General features: G+C 38.2%; 1 protein-coding gene across 5 annotated transcripts in view; it reads right to left on the reverse strand.

Annotated features, from left to right (window-relative positions):
* Nucleotides 1-910: 910 nt before the first annotated feature.
* LUC7L2 (LUC7 like 2, pre-mRNA splicing factor) overlaps nt 911-20,382 on the reverse strand; it is a 35,505-nt gene continuing 16,033 nt past the window's right edge. Inside the window, exons 3-11 of one of the 5 annotated variants that reach the window (XM_074902609.1) lie at nt 14,939-15,037; nt 13,965-14,075; nt 13,143-13,286; nt 11,967-12,143; nt 9,649-9,740; nt 8,890-8,919; nt 7,784-7,978; nt 2,101-2,162; nt 911-2,052 (exon numbers count right to left, since the gene is read on the reverse strand). In XM_074902609.1, the coding sequence (XP_074758710.1) occupies nt 1,970-2,052; nt 2,101-2,162; nt 7,784-7,978; nt 8,890-8,919; nt 9,649-9,740; nt 11,967-12,143; nt 13,143-13,286; nt 13,965-14,075; nt 14,939-15,037 (993 nt within the window). In that variant the 3' untranslated portion in view covers nt 911-1,969. Of the gene's footprint in view, nt 2,163-7,783; nt 7,979-8,889; nt 8,920-9,648; nt 9,741-11,966; nt 12,144-13,142; nt 13,287-13,964; nt 14,076-14,938; nt 15,038-20,382 lie in introns of all 5 variants that reach the window. The other 4 variants (XM_074902607.1, XM_074902611.1, XM_074902606.1 and 1 more) reach the window with 4 other exon arrangements.

The raw sequence follows: 20,382 nt of genomic DNA on the forward strand, positions 1-20,382 counted from the left end.
TAATTCTATGTAAAGGCAGAGAAGTTAGTGGCTGGGCCATGATCATTGATTCCACACATTTTTGCCCTTGAAGATCTTGATCTAGACGAGGGGATCGAGTGCACCCTCAGTCAGTTTGCAGATGACACCCAGTTGGGTGGGAGTGTTGATCTGCTCGAGGGCAGGGAGGCTCTGCAGAGAGACCTGGACAGGCTGGAGCCATGGGCTGAGGCCAACTGGGGGAGTTTCCATAAGGCCAAATGCCGGGGGCTGCCCTTGGGCCACAACAACCCCCAGCAGCGCTACAGGCTTGGGGAGGAGTGGCTGGAGAGCTGCCAGTCAGAGAGGGACCTGGGGGTGTTGATCGACAGCCGGCTGAACAGGAGCCAGCAGCGTGCCCAGGTGGCCAAGAAGGCCAATGGCATCCTGGCTTGTGTCAGCAATAGCGTGGCCAGCAGGGACAGGGAAGGGATCTTACCCCTGTACTTGGCACTGGTGAGGCTGCACCTCGATGACTATGGTCAGTTTTGGGCCCCTCACTACAAAAAGGACATTGAATGACTCGAGCATGTCCAGAGAAGGGCTACAAAGCTGGTGCGGGGTCTAGAACACGTGTCCTATGAGGAGCAGCTGAGGGAACTGGGTGTGTTTAGTCTGGAGAAGAGGAGGTTGAGGGGAGACCTTATCACCCTCTACAGCTACCTGAAAGGAAGCTGCAGAGAGCTGGGGATGAGCCTCTTTAGCCTAGTAGAAAGTGACAGGACAAGAGAGAATGGCCTCAAGTTGCACCAGGGAAAGTTCAGACTGGATATTAGGAAGCATTTCTTTACAGAATGGGTTGTTGGGCATTGGAATGGGCTGCCCAGGGAGGTGGTGGAGTCCCCATCCCTGGAGGTGTTCAAGAGTAGGGTCGATTTGGAGCTTAAGGATGTGCTGTAGGTGGGAACTGTGCTAGGCAAACAGTTGGACTTGATGATCTCCAGGGTCCTTTCCAACCTAGATGATTCTGTGAATCTTAGGATGGTCAGGACTGTAAACAGAAGGACTGCTCCTAGAGCTCATACTTAAATGTTATTTTTTAAATGACTGAACTGCTAAGCAACCACTTTGAGACACCATTATATCCTTGTTAGGTTACTGGACAATGTGGGTTTTTTTATTTTTTTTGTTCTTAATTTTTGTTTGTTGTTGCTGGTTTTGTTTATCATACAATTAAGGATGTATCCCACAAGAAAAAGAAGAAAGAGTCTTTATGGAAAAAAACAAATATATTGAACATATACCAATCAAATGGTACAGATATGGGACTGGCTTTGATTTCAAAATTTAAGTAGAAATAAAAAAAGATGTAATGCAACAGCTGTTCAGTTTCCAAGTCTAAATAGGCACTGTAAAAAGACATTTCAGCTTTCTCCAGCACACATTCCTGTCTAAATCCTCTCACTGTAATCAACTCCTAGGTTCCCAAATAACAACAACAACAACAAAAAAAAAAAATCACTGGGAACATAACCTTAGAGTAAAAGTTAATATCCATCCACCCACCCTCTTACAAAAAAAGCAAACAAAAAAAATTCCCCCAAAATACAACCTTTCAATGCTGCTGTTTTGACTGGAGCAGAATTGGAGAATTTATAAAGGTTCAAAAGCACCCAAGGCAAGTAGTACAATACAATTTGTTCACTAACTTGTATTGGAAAGGAGATTAAAAACATTGAGATCTGCATCTTGGTACATAAAACTGTTGTCCTGAATAAAGAGATATCTTTCAGAAAAGTTTTACAACTTGGAAGTCCAGGACCCAGCTTTAGGCATCATTAATTCAGGGGGTTTAATTCTGACTTGGTTATAACCACTTTTATATACTGTACATCTACCCTAGTTGGATCAGTGTCTGGAACTGCTCACTGGTGTCCCTTTGAACAACTGTAAACTAAACCATAGTATGCAACTCCATAGGAAGCTAGAGATCAGGTGAATATACAGCCAGTTATATCTCCCCTGCTTCACGCTCTTCTGAGCTCCTCGGGTCTTCCGATCGGCCGTTGGCACTTTCATAAGAGCGTTTCTTGTCTTTGAAATCTCGTGGTGACCTCTCTCTTGAGATTCTATCTTTATCACGCGATGTTCTATCACGATCTCTTGAACGTTCTTTGTCTCTGGAAGATCTTTCTTTTGAGGATCTGAAAAGTGCAGTGAATTTGAGAATTCAAGTTAGTCATGAATCTGTAGTTATCAAACAGCACTTTGATTTTATTTTTTTCTTCTTTTTCCAAGCCAACTTTAGATTTATATAAATAGAAGTGTATGAGAAGACATCAGAAACAATTCTACTCTTCCCCCTTTCCTACTTCCAATTTCAAAACACAAATATTGTTAGAAACACAATTTTATCTACATCACAAACCCCAGATGTGCTTCACTAAATATCTTCTTTTCAACCTCTGCCCTCAAGCTTGCATTAACAGAAGTTTAACTGAAATTTCTAGTCTGTAGTCTCTAGCTTGAGAAGAATGTCCAGCTTATCTCATTTAAATTACAAACATAAAAAACATGTTTAAAAATGGAAATTTGATTAAAAGCACGGGGACATTAACTTACATAATTCTGGAATGAGACTTATTACATGGCAAACATAAGAGAAATCTAGAATCTGTGCTACAATTAGTTTTTTTAGAAGAATTATCCCTTCTTGTGTGATTTTTGCAATGTAGGGCTGGTGGTGTTTTTAGTTACTTTACTCTGATAATAGGCATTTCCAAAACCTTTACAATGGAGCCAGAAAAGAGCTGTCCTATTAAACAATCCATGTAGTTTTAAATTAGATGAGCTACCTGTACTGGAAAAAAAACCTGCATTAGACATAACTACTTCATATTCCCTCACAGAGTACACCTAAGCTTCTTGTTGAGAAACACCACATTTTAAGATGTACTGCAAACATAAAATACTTTAATACATACCTTTCACAGAAAAATCTAACAGCATGCTATAAAGCCAGCCAGTAATTTCTTAGTCAAAAGATCTGGTGTACTGGACAGTGAGACTGTACTGTCTCCATTTACACTGTTACCTCCATGACTTCAAAACTAAAGTCTGCAAAACGCTCCCATACTGATTTCCTTTCACAAGCTTACCTTGAAATGACCTTTCATTTTAGCTCCTCAGATGGAAATACTACTTTCCCTACAATGTAGTGTTTTGCAAGACTTAGTATTTTCAAACACTGAGATGCAAACAGTGAGATTCCACAAGCTACATGTCAAATAAGAGGAGCTACATGCCAGATAAGAAGTTAATACTGGAGTTAATACAGCTGTTTCACAAGTAGTTTGTGATGCAAGTCCCCTGCAGAAGTAAACGCTTACAAACTCAGGCTAACTTTAGTAACTAATCCTAGAACTGGCAGACAGATAGGATGCGATGCCATCCACAGCTCTGGCTTTTAATTCAACACATTTTTGGAGGGGCCATCCTATCTCTCTACAAGTGAGTCTCTAATGAGCTGACGAGAAGGAAGACTGGCCTTTACTTCCTAACTGATTGAGTGGATCTTCAGCAGAAACTGACCCCCTTCACCACATCACTGGGCAGCAACCACACTCTCACATTCACCAACTATGAATCATGTTATAATATGTGATACTGGTTCCAAGACAGTATCAGTGGATGCCTGCATTTGGTCTGAGAAAAAAACCCAAAAATATAAATAACCTTGGACAAAATTTCTAGGACAGCCTTGGCAGCCTGGGAAAATCCCGGAGGAGCCAGTGAAATCTAGGAAAACAAGGAAAGATGTAGCTACAGTTTCAAACCTTCCAAGGGGTAGAAGGTTTGACTAAATGAGCCTGTGCTCCCTGTAGAGCTTTCTCCTCAAAAGGAATAAAACACCCCCCCCAAACTGAAGTCTGTACTTCTCTACCACAGCAGAGAATTAGTATAGGACTAGAATATTCTGTTGTCAAGCAGGATCTGAAGGATATTTAAAAAACAAACAAAAAATCATCTAAATGCTAAAAGTGGGATCTATCTCACCCAGCATTAAACGTCTGCAGTGTATATACATCGAAGCTGATCGGCCAGATTTCCTTAACAGTCAGCAGAAGAAATAAGACACTTTAAGGCATGATTTGTCTCATCTTAAAATAGACACAGAATTACATCAGATGAGTCTGCAATGAGACTCACAAGATTTACATCTGACCTAGTCATCTAAAGCCAGGTGAAGTGAGGCCCCATCCTACGACTTCAGGTACTCTTATTTGTCCATACAATGTCTCTATGGGAGTACATTAGCCCTTGTCACATGAATTCCTGTAAGTGGGCTCAAGAATACTGACACAACTGTCTCTTAATTTACCCAGATTTAGGTCTGCTGTCATGATTGATCTGATCACTGAGTATGCATCTCAACATCTAACAGCAAATATTGACTTTCTCATTGCAAACTGAGAAGCGCAAATTACATATTGTTTTGAATGAGATGAAAGATGATTCATTTTAATTATCTAGAACAGTATTAGTTACTTGGAATAGCAGCTAACAGCAAGGAAAATTCTTGATAAGCTTGGGTAGGCCTAGGGTTCCTAATTACCTTAGGCACACTGCTATTATTACCAGATGGGTTCCCATTATCTTAGACACACTGCTACCACTGCCAGATACTTTGCATACATTCAGTTGTGCCCACAGAGCACAGAGGTCTTCTGCTCTTTATACTGATAAATTTGAAGTGAGATCCCAGTCATTAAGAGATTTAAATCTATCCACCTGTTCATATGGTGAATGATGACAGAGTAAAAAAAAGTGTTTGTCAAGATAAATTTATGTGTTTGTAGGATTTCCTCAGATACAGCACACAATAAACATCCCTTTCGTTAGGAAATATCTAAGAGGTGGCAGCTTTGCATTTTATGTGACAGGCTCTTTGGAAAATACTTTCTGAAGAAGGGTGGACAGGAAAAAACAGATGGAACTGCATGGTTTGCTGCAAATGATAATACTCAGCACATGTTTGCTTGTGATAATGCTGTTAGACAGAACAAAATGGGAAAATGACTTCCAGAAGCGCATCAAGAGTTTCTCCAGTAAGGAGTCTAATTGACTAGTATGCTTACACGTTGAAGCTATAATGGATGTAATCAAAACTGAAAAAACCCAGACACATAAATAGCGTTTACAGCAGGATTCAGCAGCCTATAATAAATGTATTTTATGGGACTTTGTTAAAGTCCAAAAATCACACTCAAGGCTTTAGGTTAACATAAAATGATGCAACTCTTCCAACACAGCAACCACAACTACACACTTCTCTTAAGGCCCTAGAATTAGTGGCACCATGAACTGCCACTGCTGCAGCTTTCAGCCATCTTACTGTTGCTTCTGCTGTCACACTTGGCTTTCTGCAAGAGTTTGGCAAAAGCACTATGGTCCCCTGATCTAAATTTATTTAGTTATTCAAACCCAAAAGGCTATGACTCCTTCCCAAAGAAGTTAACTTGTTGGAGTGTATCTTTCATTTTCCAGAGTATTCCTGGTCAGAATTCCTTGGACAACCGAATGTTTTGCGCTTAAGGAAGACAGGATTGAATAAAAGTACTTCATATCAGTATTTTAAGAGATCCCTAAAAAAAAAAAAAAAAAAAAAAAAAAAGAAGGATTTGGCAACAAGTACTTTCCTGGACAACAAAAAGAGTTCTTCGGAGACAAGGAAGTATAATATATTTGAGTCTGCAAGTTCAGGTTTGTTTTGGATTCTGGCATCAACTGTGGTATGGTATTCAACAAAGACTTCTCCCACATTCATGTGAAAAGCAGCTGTAATGGCTAGAAGGGCATTTTTAAAATGGAGGCATGCAGCCTCGCTGCAAGTTCAATAGCTATCTGGGTCCCAGTGCAGCAAGATCATAGCTCTAAGGATTCTTCAGTCTTTTGAAAACACAACATATATATTTAAGAGTAAAAATTTTGATTGACCTCAGAAATAAGAGGTACGAGCTGCTCATGATGGCACAGTAATTTTTCCCCTCAAGTTAACAGTAATACAAACCCCTATTTGTACCAAGGATTCTTCCAACACAGGTGTGTCTCATTCCTTCAGGGCAGGAACCAACATCAGGAGAAATATTTCCAGTACTGAATGTTGTAAGGTTGAAATCTTGTGTCCTGAAATACATTCTGTTTCTTAATTCATTCACACTAAACAAGGCTCGAAGAGCTTATCCTTTGATATCACCTTGCAAAAGGACACTGGCTTCATCTTCAAATCACCTTGTGCTTTTCCAATTCAGCTTTGGCAGCTGAGACTGACAGGTTTACTGTTACATGAGTAGGACCAGTGGTCCACACCATTTCCTTGCTCTTATATATTTCCCTGCCAACATACAGAAGAAAATGCATCATTTGCATTGTACATACTATATTGGAGAGTTTGAACAACTACGGTAAGAATCCTGGAACAATCAATCAGTATAGTTTTCTCTGAAGGACTGAAGTTGAGTCTTGCAAGGCTGGACTTCAAAGTTGAAGAATTAAAGACAATTTGAGCATATGCTCTAAACATTAGTTCACCCAAGTTAACAGATGTGTTGATTCAAAGGAAAATGTTTTTTAAGATGGAAAAACTACAGATTTGAAGATCTGCTACTCTGCCATTGTGAATGCCTTGAAGAAGCAGGGTCTTTAGGGTAACTGTGATGACAGGCTACAGTCAAGATGGAAACATCATGCTGAGTTCAAAATGCTGACTTTAGGACACTAAAGAACACACCAAATAATTTTAAATACCAGACATTACTGATTATATCGAGTGCTGGACATTTAAGTTTCATCCATCTATAACAAAAAGGAAGAAACAAAAGACTTGGACCAACCCTGTCTTCCATGCTCTCTTACAGAGCACAATGGGACTACAGTCACCTACTTACTTCAGGAAGAAAAAGATTATTTTCAGGGCAAAAGGCCATGAGATACTTGAACACATTCAACTCATATTTCTCCATCCTTGGTGATTTAACTCCTAAAATAATTTGGATTATAAACTCTGCATGTGTGGCCACTTCAAAACCAGATTATTTTCTTGCAAGTCAACAGTCTGTCAAGACTGAGCACCTCATCCACTGTACCGCACTCAGATCTATGCCACAGTGGCTGACCTATACAAGAAAGGAATCCTGGTTATGAGCAGACCTCCCTACCAGATGTCTCGTGGTGCAATTCTAACACTCTTCTAAATTATGCTTACCTCACTCATCTAAAATAAGCCAGCAAATCCTCAGGAGCAAACAGCAACTGAGTCATTCTAACGCAACAGCCCCAGACTGCTTTCTGCAGTAATCCTTCAATGAAAGGTTGAGCCACTTTCTGTGGAAAGCAACATCTTCAGATGCAATGCAACAAGTTTATTTTCAGGCATATCTAAACTTGTTTTTATCTGGTGCAGTACACAACAGATGGGCTCCAGTGCTGGGAACAAGACCCCAAGGGAAAAACCAAATGTATGACAGTAAGATGACTGCTGATATCGCTGGGTTTAAACTGAGATCGAGTGTTTCGCTTCCTATCAACTTGATACAAATCCCTTATATCACTCATCCTAAAAAGAAATAATACCTAACCCTATTATTTTTATTTAAAAAAATAATCACGACGGTATGTCAAATCATAAACATGCAAAAGGTGTAACTGAAATCAGACAGTCTCAATAGGTGTTTAAATTACCAAGTGGTAAATGTAAAATTAATTTCGCATGAAAATACTCATTACGCATCTAGGAAGCGCCATTTATTTCTAGGCCAACATGTACCTCTTTTTGGAGCTGCGTTCTCGGCTTCTCTCCCTGGAACTATGCCTGCTTCTATGATGGCTGCGACTCCGGCTGCGGCTGTTAGAGCGAGACCTGTGACGATGGCGTTTCTCACGGGATTTGGAGCGAGTTCTTCTCTTTCGTTCCCGGGAGGCTGAGCGAGACCGATGTCTGCGGCGATCTCGGGACCTAGATCTGGGAACCAAAAGAATTTAACCAGACACTACATTCACCTAGCTACTCTGTCAGTGTAGTTGAATGTTATGCACTCTGTGCATAAGCAAATCTGTATAGAGAATGGTCTGCAGTGTTCAGAGCTGATGCACTGTCCTATCACAGGCAAACAGCAGAAAGCAACATTAGAATCCTACAAACTCCTCTGTGACTAATGCAGACAATTTTACAGTTAATGCATGACTGTATGTACAGTTACAGCCTAGCCAATTAGGCTTCTGAAAGGAACTGAAAATATGGAAAAAAAAAATGTACTTTTAAAAATGTTAAGATCTTGTCTTTATCAGGCAAAGTTGTGGAACTTCATGACACAGTGATAGGGATCATCTGCAAGAACCTATGCATTATGATGTTCTGAGAAAAAAGAACTATATCTTTCCCCATAGCTACAACAACAAAATTAGTCTGGAAGGTTCTAAACACTGTACAAATTAATGATTTTTCAAAAAAACCCCACTCTGCAGTAATACCTCACTGGTGACCTTCAACTGTGTAGATTAGGAAGAAAACTTGTACTATTGATGGGTCATCTGTTGAGAGTTAACCTGGTGCTCAGGATTTTAAAAACATGGGTTTTCACCAGAAGGTATTAACCACAAGGTTCTGTTTTGAAGAAAGAGCAACTCTGTGTTTTGAGTGTTGTTTGGGACAAAAAGTTGCATTGTAGTAGCCACAAAACAGATGTATATGTATAAACTCAGTAGCATGGTGATAAATACTGCACAAACACAAAACAGAGATAAATATGTAACAGAATGCTTAGTCTGTAAAGATGGACATCTTAAACTAATAGTGCTAGACAAACTTAAAATGTTCCAGATTGTAAAAGACTGGCTTCACTGATGGTATTCCTAGTCTGCAGATTTATATACCTTTTGGTATGCTTGCTGTGGGATCTGGACCTGAAATAAACAGAAAACAGTAAGTCAATTTTTCTTACAGAATCTTACTATCAAACAAAGTACAATTTAGTAATAATAAACCTGTTGTTGTATTTCTTTTTATTTATTTCTAATTATTTAAAGGCCTTTTATTTGATGCTAACATCTTTGTAACATTTACCAGGAAAAACATCCCTCTGACAATTGTTTTTTGTTTGTCGTTTTTATTTATTTTTGAGCTCACCATCCTATAAATCCAAAAGAATACCTAATCTGCTTTTTATTCCAATCCCTCTCACAGAAGCAGCTCACAGTTCAAGTCAGTGCTCCCTTATTTCTCATCAGGCACGTATTATCAGACTGCAACAGATTTCAAGTTTACACTGTTAACCTCTGAAGCTGACATGTTAATAGAACTGCAGTTCAGATTCCATTCCACTCTAGCTGCCCCATGAGGCCTGGAAGCAACTATTTCATAGAACAGGCCACTTTCCTCAGTCAGACACTGAACTGCTTCCAATAAGGAAAATTTCTAACATCTGTAAAGAAAATACCTGTAGATGTTAGAAACTCATGTGTGTAAACTCACATCTGTCATCTCAAAACAAGGTACACACCTGAAAATTCTCATTTAAAGGCCATTTGTTCAAATATGTAGACACACTTCTATCTGTAGCTTTCGAAAAGACTTTCTATGAAAACAATTCAGGTTTTAAGAGTTAGACATGAAATTCACTCTCAATCCTTTACCTCCTTAGTTTTTCCCTTTCTTCTCTTTCCCTCTCCTCTCTACGTTTCAGACGTTCCTGGTTTCGTTTCTCCTGTTTATCAGCCACAATCCTCTGAAAGCAAAGAAATAGATTCATTAAGTTACAATTCAAATTGCTCAGATGAAGGTGCTACAAAAATAATCTAGGCAGTTAATATTCAGCTCTTTCCCTCAAGTATATTCCCTTTCCTTTGTGTATATTATTCCCTCTCTCTTCCTCAGTGTATTTTTTTTTTCTGCAAGAAACAGAAGTTATTGCAGAAGAGCTGCAGCAAATAGATAGGTGTTACATGAAGACCTGAAATATGTTGAGTTATATTAAGTTTTCCATGAAGGGGAATTCAGAACAAGTCACACCTTTAACGTGAGAGTTTCCATGTCAGTCCTATCATATTTGGGCCACTGGGGACAGGTAGAAAGGAATCTGAACTGGAAAGGTTAACTGTTTTCTTAACTTCTTCAGCTATGCTGTGACATACAGAAATCCTTAGTCTTAAAGGACTTGGTGGGGCTGAAACCTAGTTTTGAGACTACCTCTTTCTGTGTTGTGAACATGAGACATATAATTAGAGAGGATGCTTCAGCTGATAGTCCCCAGGTTGAACTCACTACTACTGGGGACAAGGCACACTCAGTAGAGGGCCCTCAGATGTGGAACTCACAACTGGAGATCTGGCCAAACCCAAGTCTTGCCACCTTCTGGACATGATGCAAGAAATTCAATTCTTTGTAAAGACCTTCTTCTGAGATGTGGAATTGCCCCAGCAGCATCTTGATTAAATCTCTGAGAAGAGCTCTGAGGAAGGAGGGGATAGTTATTGTTTTCTTTTTTTGTTAGCGAAGTACTTTAAAAGATTATTTTATTGATGCTTTGGGAATGCGAAATAATTATCCATGCATTTTTTTCCAAATGGTGTAAATGATCAGTTATTTCAACCCTTTACATCAGATTATATCTAAACTTCCTTATACAGTATCAGTAGTTTAACTACAAGCAAGGTTTCTTGTTCAGGTGACACTCTGCATGATTTCATGGAGGGATGAGAGGAAGCACACATGATCTATTCAAGGCATCTAAGTTACAGCAGCTATATTTAGGAGCCTAAATTGCCAATACAGTCAATGGAAGGAGTTGGGTTTTCCAAAGGGTAAGTCACAGTATCCATGCAAGACAGCTGGAATATTATGAAATATAAACCAAGTCAATTTACTCAAACTCAGAAGCAGCATTTTTTGCTTTTAGGGCAAATAATTTAGCTATTGTCTTTAGTGATTTCTACAGTTAAATGTTTAACTGAGCCTTGAACTCCATAATTTGCATATTTGAGACACTGATGACGTTTGTGATTCCATCTATTCTCTTGAGTATCAGAAGTCTAGAATATAATTATAGTAAGTCTTTTTTTCAGCACACAATTTCAATGTAGTGTTGTTGACTATAATATTCCAACTGGATTTCAAATCTTCAAGCTACAGAGAACATGCAGCCTCTCTGTAACAATTATTTTAATAGCTAGCCTGACTTCAAGACATAAATATTTTTGTATTCTGGCTTTGGATAGCTACAGCCTTGAGTTGTTGGAATTATTTATTTCATCTATTTTCAGTTAAGCTGAAAAGCCTTCAAAAATTACTTTAAAAAATATTCTTTTGTAGTTGCTGGTACCTATAGGATGAAAGTCACCTCCTAATCTTTGTAAAGATAAAACAAACAAATTTTTAGTCTTTCACCATGTAGCACGCTGTTTGATCTCCAAACATTTCTGTAGATCTTTTTTGAAAACCTTGCCATGTGTTACTGTCCCTCCTTACATGCTGGTACCAAAAATGAGGATTTCAACACCAGCCCTATTAACATTTTATCCTAATTAAATAATCAGAATATCACTTAGGCCCACTATATGTTCCTCTATTTCCAAGAGTCTCATTATTACTTGTAACCAATCAGTTGGCTAAAAGTAAAGTTCATTTAGCTATCTCCTACAACTGCTAATTATGTTTCAACATCATTGTTTTCAAAATACAGTTCTCTATTTTACAAGTGGAATAGCACTCTTTGTTCCCAAGATGCGTGTGTTTTAATACATCTCAGTGCAAAAAAGGTCATCTTAGAAAATTATCCAGATAATTCATATTAAATTAGAATGTTTAGTGTTTTGCAGACTAATGAAATCCCGAATTTTAAAGTAATATGAAAAAAATGCACATGCCCAGAAGTACTCCAATTAAGGCTGCCTGGCAAATAATTAAGTAGGACCATGCACCTATACACACACACAAACATGTAAGAATGATTTACCCTGAGTTCCTCGAGCTTCTCTCTTATTTCAATAAATCCTAAATGTAGTTTTCCTCCAAAGTGGTCAGCAAGTCGTCGGTCATTATCATGGAGACCAAGATAAGCTGAGCACACTTCACAAACCCGTAGCTTCTGCTGTTGAAAGCTGGAGGCAGGCATAGAATTCCTGTATACTTCCTAGAAGAAAAACCCAATTTGCTGTTACTTCTCAGTGCATACAAGTACAAAGATCACACTTTATCAAATATATACTACAAATTCATAACCAAATTCAATGTACACCAGCACAACCTTTTGTTAATTCACACTGTTCATAAACCAACTGTCTCATTAAGATACAAGCCAGATTCCTTATTTTGAAGATTGGACATATTTAAAAGCAGGACATCAGCAACTGGTTTTACAAACTTAAAGTGGGGCGATTATTACCTTAAATCATAATACTTAGAAGGATGAACAACTTTTTCATATGCAACAATGAATACATGTTAACACTACAATTACTGTACAATTTCTTGAGAAACCTACCTGCATTTTAGACACTAATTAAACAAGTTATCTGAGCAAAATTTATCTACAGACACTCAGATGACAGACAAGACAGACTGCCAGCAACACCTCTGGTACCATTAAAACAACAGCAGATGTTTGTTTCTATAAACTTAAGTATCTTGGTGAAAGGATATGGAAAAGCTCTTGGTGAGTTCTGTCACCTGAACATTACAAGGACTGTTTTCACTTGCCTGATACATAAGCCATTGACTAATTATCTTTTAATTAAGACAGTGGTTCACTTCATTGAAGCTTGCCAGTACGAGCCACATCAGTACATCATGAGGCACAAAAGGGTTGCCACAAGCAAGAGCCATGAAACTGAATGAGACAAGTCCCTCCAACACAGACACAACTGTAGTGTCCACAGATACAACCGGTCAACACAGCTGAACTAAGATAAATGCATCATCCATGGAAGCGAGTATAATTTTAATAATACAGGATTGTATTTAAAGGTAGAAACTTTAATTGTACAGGATGTTGCAAAGCAAATTCTTTAGTTTTATATGAGGTGATTAGTTAAGTGACAGCAGATAAGACATCCTGCATTACACAGATGCCAACCAATTTAATATTGGGGGATGGAGAGGGCAGGGTCCAAGTCTTATACAGTTAACTTACTTCTGCTTCTCTCTTCTTTACCCGAGCCTTCTCCACTTCATCCATTACTTTTTGAGATTCTTCAACATTCCCATCAGCTCCAAGCTGTTCTACTTTGGCCAGCAGTTTCCCAATTTCTTCATTCAATTCATGAACTCTTTCAGCCTTGAAAAGACAAGAAAAGGCTTAATACAGGAAATGCTTTTAATCATGGAAAACAATCTGAACTGCTACTGAGTTCTAAATGATTATACTCAAAACTGGTAGGACAGAACTAAGAGAAATAGGTAGAGATAACCTCTCCAGGTAAAAGTGAAACAGAAGTTGTGTCATGTAAAAGCAGACAGCAAAAGGCTGAGTTATCAAGTCTATGTACCAACTCCAGAGTTACATTTTGTTCAGAAACTTAAAGTAATTCACACTGTTGCCTATACCACAGTCTTGCAAAGTAATACCTGTACAACCATTCCTCCTAGCATGAGCATATATGTGCAGAAAAATAATTAAAGTTTTTTTTTTCAGAAAGAAGAAAGAGAAAAGCACATCAAATTTTTATATACTTTACAGATGAAGTTTTGGTCAAAAAGTGTAATTACTAATGTTTTTATGACGTGGTATCACAGAGAGTCAAGCTGCCTGAGCTCAAAAACATCAGAGAGGTCTCTTCCATGTGTCCGATTCTCTGTGCTTTAAAGGCAGTTTTGGGAAGGACAAAGAAAACATCATACTCCCCCCCCTCCTCAGTATGAATTCTCAGATTAGATAGCTTGTCAAAGCCTTAAACTGGCTCCTTAGAAGAAAAGGCCTTCAAAGAGACTTCAGTAACTAGTTTTACATGCTTACTTTAGCTGCAACTTCAGCACTGATCTCTTCTTGGGTTTCTGCTAGTCTTTTCTTTGCCACTTCTGTTCTCCTGTCACAGTCTGCAATAAATGACTGCAGGTGGTCCATTGCCTAAAACATCAATAAAGGATACTGATCAATGCTGTCAAGAACATGAATATTTAATAAATCTTAAGTGTTAAGGTTAATAAAGACAACAAGTTTTTACTAGTGAAACCTTTGTAAAACAATAATCCAGCAGTTTATGGTGATTAGTTACATATATTAATACACAACATTTTAAAAATCATAGACTACACATTGTTATAGTTCTAAGTATTTGCAGAAATTTGGAAGTGAATCTGTCTTAAGTCTTCTCTAAGAAGGGAGCATTTCTAACATGCATTAAAATTCTTCAAAGGATATTCAGGTTCACCTCACCCAGCCAATACATGCAATACTGTAATTTTTTTCACTAGGGTTTTAAGCTATTAAGCATATTAACACCATCCCTCCAAAAAACAACAAAAAACCCCCAACCCTTTTTGTCCTAGTGAAGACTAACTTCCTAGTTGGGAGTTCAAAACTGTATTACTCAAACTATGGTGTACTGAGACATAGCATGTGATTTGTTATCCCCAATACAAAATTACTTTCTTCAATAAGCACAGAATTTAAGACTCTCTCCAAAGCATACACAGCCTTAACGTTTGCTTGCTATTTGATAACACTAAGCATCCAGTTCTATGATAATTTGTTCTGTAAAAGGCTGTTAACAGTTCTACCTAGAGATGACTACCAGTACAAATTAAATACTTGCATATAATCATAGAGGCATGCATCTTATGTAACTGTGACAAGGGTTTCTCTGCCTCTTTCTAGAAAATTACTTTTGAAAAGTCTTCCTCCTTTGTATGCCAAAACTTTTGTTGCTTGGTCTATCCACCTAGGTACACAAATTATGCTTTCTCCTAACATTAAGACAAAATACATACATCAAGCTCAAAGAAGAAGTCTTGATCTTTGGATGCTATTTCATAGTCTGCCCTTAATGCCAGGTCATGTACCTTCAAGCATTCTCCAAGGTCCATTCTCTGAAAAGAGACAGAGGGAAAGTGGTTTAACTTTTCAGAAGTGTAACAAGGAATGAAGTTAGCACAATTGTCTTTGACTGTCAAATATTCTGAAGCAAATCTACCCTGTGGGAACAGCAGGACAGTTTAATAAAGCTGTAAGGCAATATAAATCTTTAATAAACATCAGGAAATAATAAAAGCAGACAGAATGAACACCTTGTCACGATGTCTGTTCGCATTACAGAGGATCTTTAACGTCCTGCAAAAATGTTGTTTTACTGAAAAGTTCAAAAAAGTGACTGAAGTGGCACATCCTGTATTCAATCAAAGCAGTTTAGGAAAACCAAGTTCCCCACAAATAACTGGCAATTAAATGGTGAAATGCTTGGTCTGAACTGTATGCACACTCTACAATATATGTTCCAGTTATATTCATGACCTGAAATAGCCACGACCACAGCACACCACTGTAAGTGCTGCTTAAAAACTCTCTTTGAAGCATTTTAAGATGGCCAAAAATCAAATCCCAGCAAACGTTCTGCAGATAAGTGTAGATGAGCTGAGTGTCAGACTATGTTCAAGAATCAGGGAAGAAAAAGTATAGGTATTTTACTTGTAATATAAAATCATTCTAGGAAGGGCAGGAAGGAAACATGAACTTAAAGTAAGTAGGTTGCATCACTAATCTTGCATACAATGTCACCGAGAAGAGTGCCCAGAATCTTATTAGGCAACAAATATTGGTTTTAAATTTAAATTTGCATACCACACAAGAAATTCTAATTCAAATTCCCTGAAAATTTGTTTTGTGATCAAGACAGAGCAATGTACACGACAAAAAAAAGCAAAACCAAAAAATCCACACCACTCCACAACCCCCAAAGAACAACCAACCCCCAAACAAAACAAAGCACAAAACAAACACACCCCACCCCCCCAATTTATAACAAACAAAATTGAACCAAACCAAGGCACTCTCTCTGCAAAAGAGCAAGCTGATATATAATATTTGAAAGTGATTATTATTTGCATCACTTTAAAACAGCACAGTTTCAGTTAAATCTGCTCTTGGTACTGCTCACTTAAGAAAGGATTAATTTTTCTTAGTATTAACACTGAATGCACATAATGGAAGTTGAACTCTGAGGATAAAGGCTGATACTGTTGTAGTTTAGTAACAGTTTTAGAACCAAAACTAAAAGAATTAATAACCTGTATTGTGAGTTTTGTAAAGAAAAGATTCAGGAACTGCTGCAAGTCATTTGGATCTGAGCCTAACAAGGGCTTTTTTTTTTTTTTTTTTTTTAAAAAAACCCAAATACTTGCATTTAAGTAGCAATTCAAGTCTCACAAGTATAGTAAAAAACCTAAACAGCAATTGCTGTCAACTTCTCCAATCATCAAGTTAGATGTTCCAACAAATCCATTAAAGCAATTTTTACAGAAGTTCGTTTATCTGAAATGTTAAAGACAGAAAACATATTGTTAAAATACAGAATTTTGAACTTGGAAGTTTTTGATAAACTGTCATTATTTAAATATCCTTCAGCCACTATAAATCTGTTTTCCAGAAAACGTCTGATGGCAATACAGAATTTATGACTGCAATGCTAAAGAAAAAGATTAGCTTTTCTCTTTGCAACTACACAAGACTTCAGCAATTTTGTTAACCAATGCAAATCCACAAAGACCTTGAGGTTGAGCAATGTATTACACATGTCTATTTCCAATTCATTAGATGCTGACATTATTTAAACTGCAGCATTCTATCAGGAAAGTACTTCAGTACTAGGAAATAGCATATTAAAATGATCTGAAAATTGGACACTTAAAAATCCTCCTAAAATTGTGAAAAGCTTGTCTTTATGTTGATTCATCACTTGTACTGATAAGGTATTTATTTGAGGTTAAACTGTAAAACTCAAGGTCAGTCCTGTTTTAAGTGAAGCACTCCAGTTCTAAATGTATAGATAAGGCTAGTGAAGCACTTTAATAGATCTGAATACAATGACAAAAAGCCTGAAACATATCCACCAGAAAGAACTGATGCAATCTACATACACTTTGAATAACTGCATGAAATAAAACTTCTGTCACACTCAAAAAAACAGAATTCACATGACACTACCATGAAACACTGTTCAATTTACATCTTCTTTATACTTCTTTTCCCTCTATTAGGGTTGGATTTGCCCTCCTCAAGACAGTACATTTTCTGATGTCTTTTCTTCTTACTGGGAATTGTAAATCCATAACCCGAAAGGAGGGTAATTACACTGAGCTAGCAATACTGCCGAAAAATTTTCTGTCCTGCCTTTATCACTGCTCTGTGCCCATCCCATACTGGCACACCTGCCTATGCAGTCGAACACAATCTGGGTATGACTACGTAAAACATATCTTGGCAAACAAAAAAAGAAGCAATTTTTCAGCAGCGTACCTCTGTTCAGCTTGTCAGACAGCCACACAAACATATGTGCTGACAGTATGTAGGGGGCAACATAACAGTGGACGTAAGCAGCTAAGATCTCTTCCAGTATCAAGATACCACTTCAGAAACTCTTTAATAACTTCAGTAGTATTAGCAGAAATTTTGAGGTATGACAGGGATTGTTACAGAGGATTTCTTTCTTTTAGATGTCTCGGAGGACAGGGAATTTTGGCTCCCTTTGCCCTCTTTGATCCAACAGAGCACAGCCTTATAAATACACATGTGGCATAAAGGACAGGGAGCAATAAGCAGGCACAAGAGAAAAGGATTCTTTTCATTAGCTTTGTTATTAAACAAATGACATTGTTATTAGAAGCATTCCTCAATACAGCCTATACTAGTCTTGGCTAATCCTCTGAAAGCACCTTCACAGAAATATTACTCGTAAATCTCTTTCTTAAAAGTTCTATTAGTAAATCCCAATGTAGAGAGACATAAAAAACCCATTTAAAACTCTTAAACCAGTTTGCATATTATATGCAAAATCAGGCTAAAAAGCATTTCTGCTGGTATAAATTATATAACATCAGGCAAAGTCAACTCATCTTGGGGACGATTTGTTACTGTTAAAAGTCTACTGTTAAAAGTCTGTGCTGGATCAGGATTGCCAAGGACCTCAATAAGCACAGAGCAGCTATATTGTAATTTGGCTCATCTGACTAGCTGCAAAGTAGATGGACAGTAAGTGGAAATGGACAGAACATACAGTGAGACACATTATTTTCATTTTGCATGTGTCCACCTTGTGATCTGGTGCCAAGACATGCCCTCCCCAAGAGGCAAAAAACAAGCACTGGTAGTCAACCACTTTAGGATCAATCACCTTTGAAAGAGAAGACAGCTATGAGGGAGATAATATTCAGACACTGAACTAATGAAGGTGCAAAAAGGAAGAACAGAAACTGTTTTTCACTGTTGATAAACTGACTTTCAGACAGACTTACACTACTTAAGAGTGATTTACAGAAGAGTCCTGATGAGTAAAGCAAATTAAGGAAGGTGAGAACACCTAAGTCCCCAGGCTAGACAGACCTAAAGTTTATTGAATATGTGAAGCTATGCTGTGGGGCTTTTTGCAGTTACTGCATTTTACTGAATATTAAAAACAGAAAAACCCTACGTATTTGGAGAATCTTTCTTACAAGTGAAAACTATTGCTGAAGATTAGTCTAGAAAATAATCTAGGCAACCACATGCAAAGCAGGATATCAGGACTCCTTTTGCTATTGCTGAGCTCTGCTTAAGAAACTAGTGCCTTCTACTAACAACTTGCTAACTGTTTTCTGTAATACTTCCTTCTCAGTGTTAGATGGACAATTAATGCTACTTGATTTCCCAGAAGCGAGGTTTAGACAACTGGTCTTCCATCCCAAGCAACGCATATTGAAATGATTTAGTAATCATTTTTGTCATCGCATCCACAAAATGGATATAAATGCCTTTGTTATTAATACTGAAATATGTATTACTTATGTTTAAAATTATGCAAAATTGTGCTTTGACCAAATCAGGTACCAAAAAAAGAGAATCGTGTTAGTTAACTATGAACAGACAAGGAAGAGCTGGCTGAGAACTTGGGCAATAGAGAATCTAAAGAGTTGCTCTGCAAAACAGTAGCTGACACTAATAACTGAATTGGAGACTAAACTGATGTAATACTGTTTCTGAAACATGAAATTAAAAAGGCTTCCTTTTCAGATCTTGAGCTCCAGAAAAATTTCCATTTTGGCACTTTTAAAACTACTACAAATTCCTTTGACATCAGAGATTAGATTACTGAATGTACTTTATATTAAGTGCAAAAAGAGCACAGAAAAGCCACAGGTACTTGAAACACAGCAGGCTGATGTTGAGCCAAGTGTGACATAGTAGCACACGCTATCAGTGCTTCCAAAACCAGCATGCATCTTTGACAGGCTTTGAAAAAAGATACTCTAGGCAATGTTTAGGTAGAGAATTCTTTCTAACTATAAAGATACCCATACCAAAGCAGTTCACATTCAGCAAGAGAAGCCTTTTTGTTTGCTTGCTTGTTAGAAAGATCTGACATTACTGAAAGATTTATATTGGAGAAACCACGTCTCTCACTTTATCAGATTGTCAAGGTAACTACTGGGGTCTGTCTGTATGAGAAAACCCTTGCTACTGGTAAGAGGCAGCTGCAGGTAGACTCTTTGCCAAGATCTTCCCTATTATAGAACTCACTTTTCATCTGCACTAACTTTGTTTCTGACAGACTTCTAGACTTGTGAAAAAGCCCATACTCTCTTGTAGGCAACACACACTCAGAAGGGGAGAATTTAGCAGCCCTGAGATAAGGACTGGAGGGTGCTGCTTGATAAGAAGCTCAGCACGCCCCAGCAATATACACTTGTAGCCCAAAAAGCCAACAGCATCCTGGGCTGCATCAAGAGAAGCGTGACCAGCAGGTTGAAGGAGGTGATTCTCCCCCTCTGCTCTTGTAAGACCCCACCTGCAGTACTGAGTTCAGCTCTCGGGCGCCCAACGTAAGAAAGACAGGGAACTGCTTGAGTGAGTCCAGAAGAGGCCATGAATATGATCAGGAGGCTGGAGCACCTCTCCTATGAGGACAGGCTGAGATCGCAGCATTGGGGTTGTTCAGCATGGAGAAAAGAAAGCTCAAGGGAGACCTTATAGCAGCCTTGCAGTACCTGGAAGGGACCTACAGGAAACCTGGGAACAGACTTTACACAAGGGCACGCAGCAATAAGACAAGGGGTAATGGCTTTCAACTGAAAGAGGGTAGATTTAAGTTAGATATAAGGAAGAAATTATTCACAGTGAGGGTGGTGAGACGCTGGAACAGGTTGCCCAGGGAAGTTGCAGATGTCCCCTCCCTGGAAGCGTTCAA

This window comes from Athene noctua, chromosome 3 (assembly GCF_965140245.1).
Source record: "Athene noctua chromosome 3, bAthNoc1.hap1.1, whole genome shotgun sequence".
Lineage (NCBI taxonomy): Eukaryota > Metazoa > Chordata > Aves > Strigiformes > Strigidae > Athene > Athene noctua.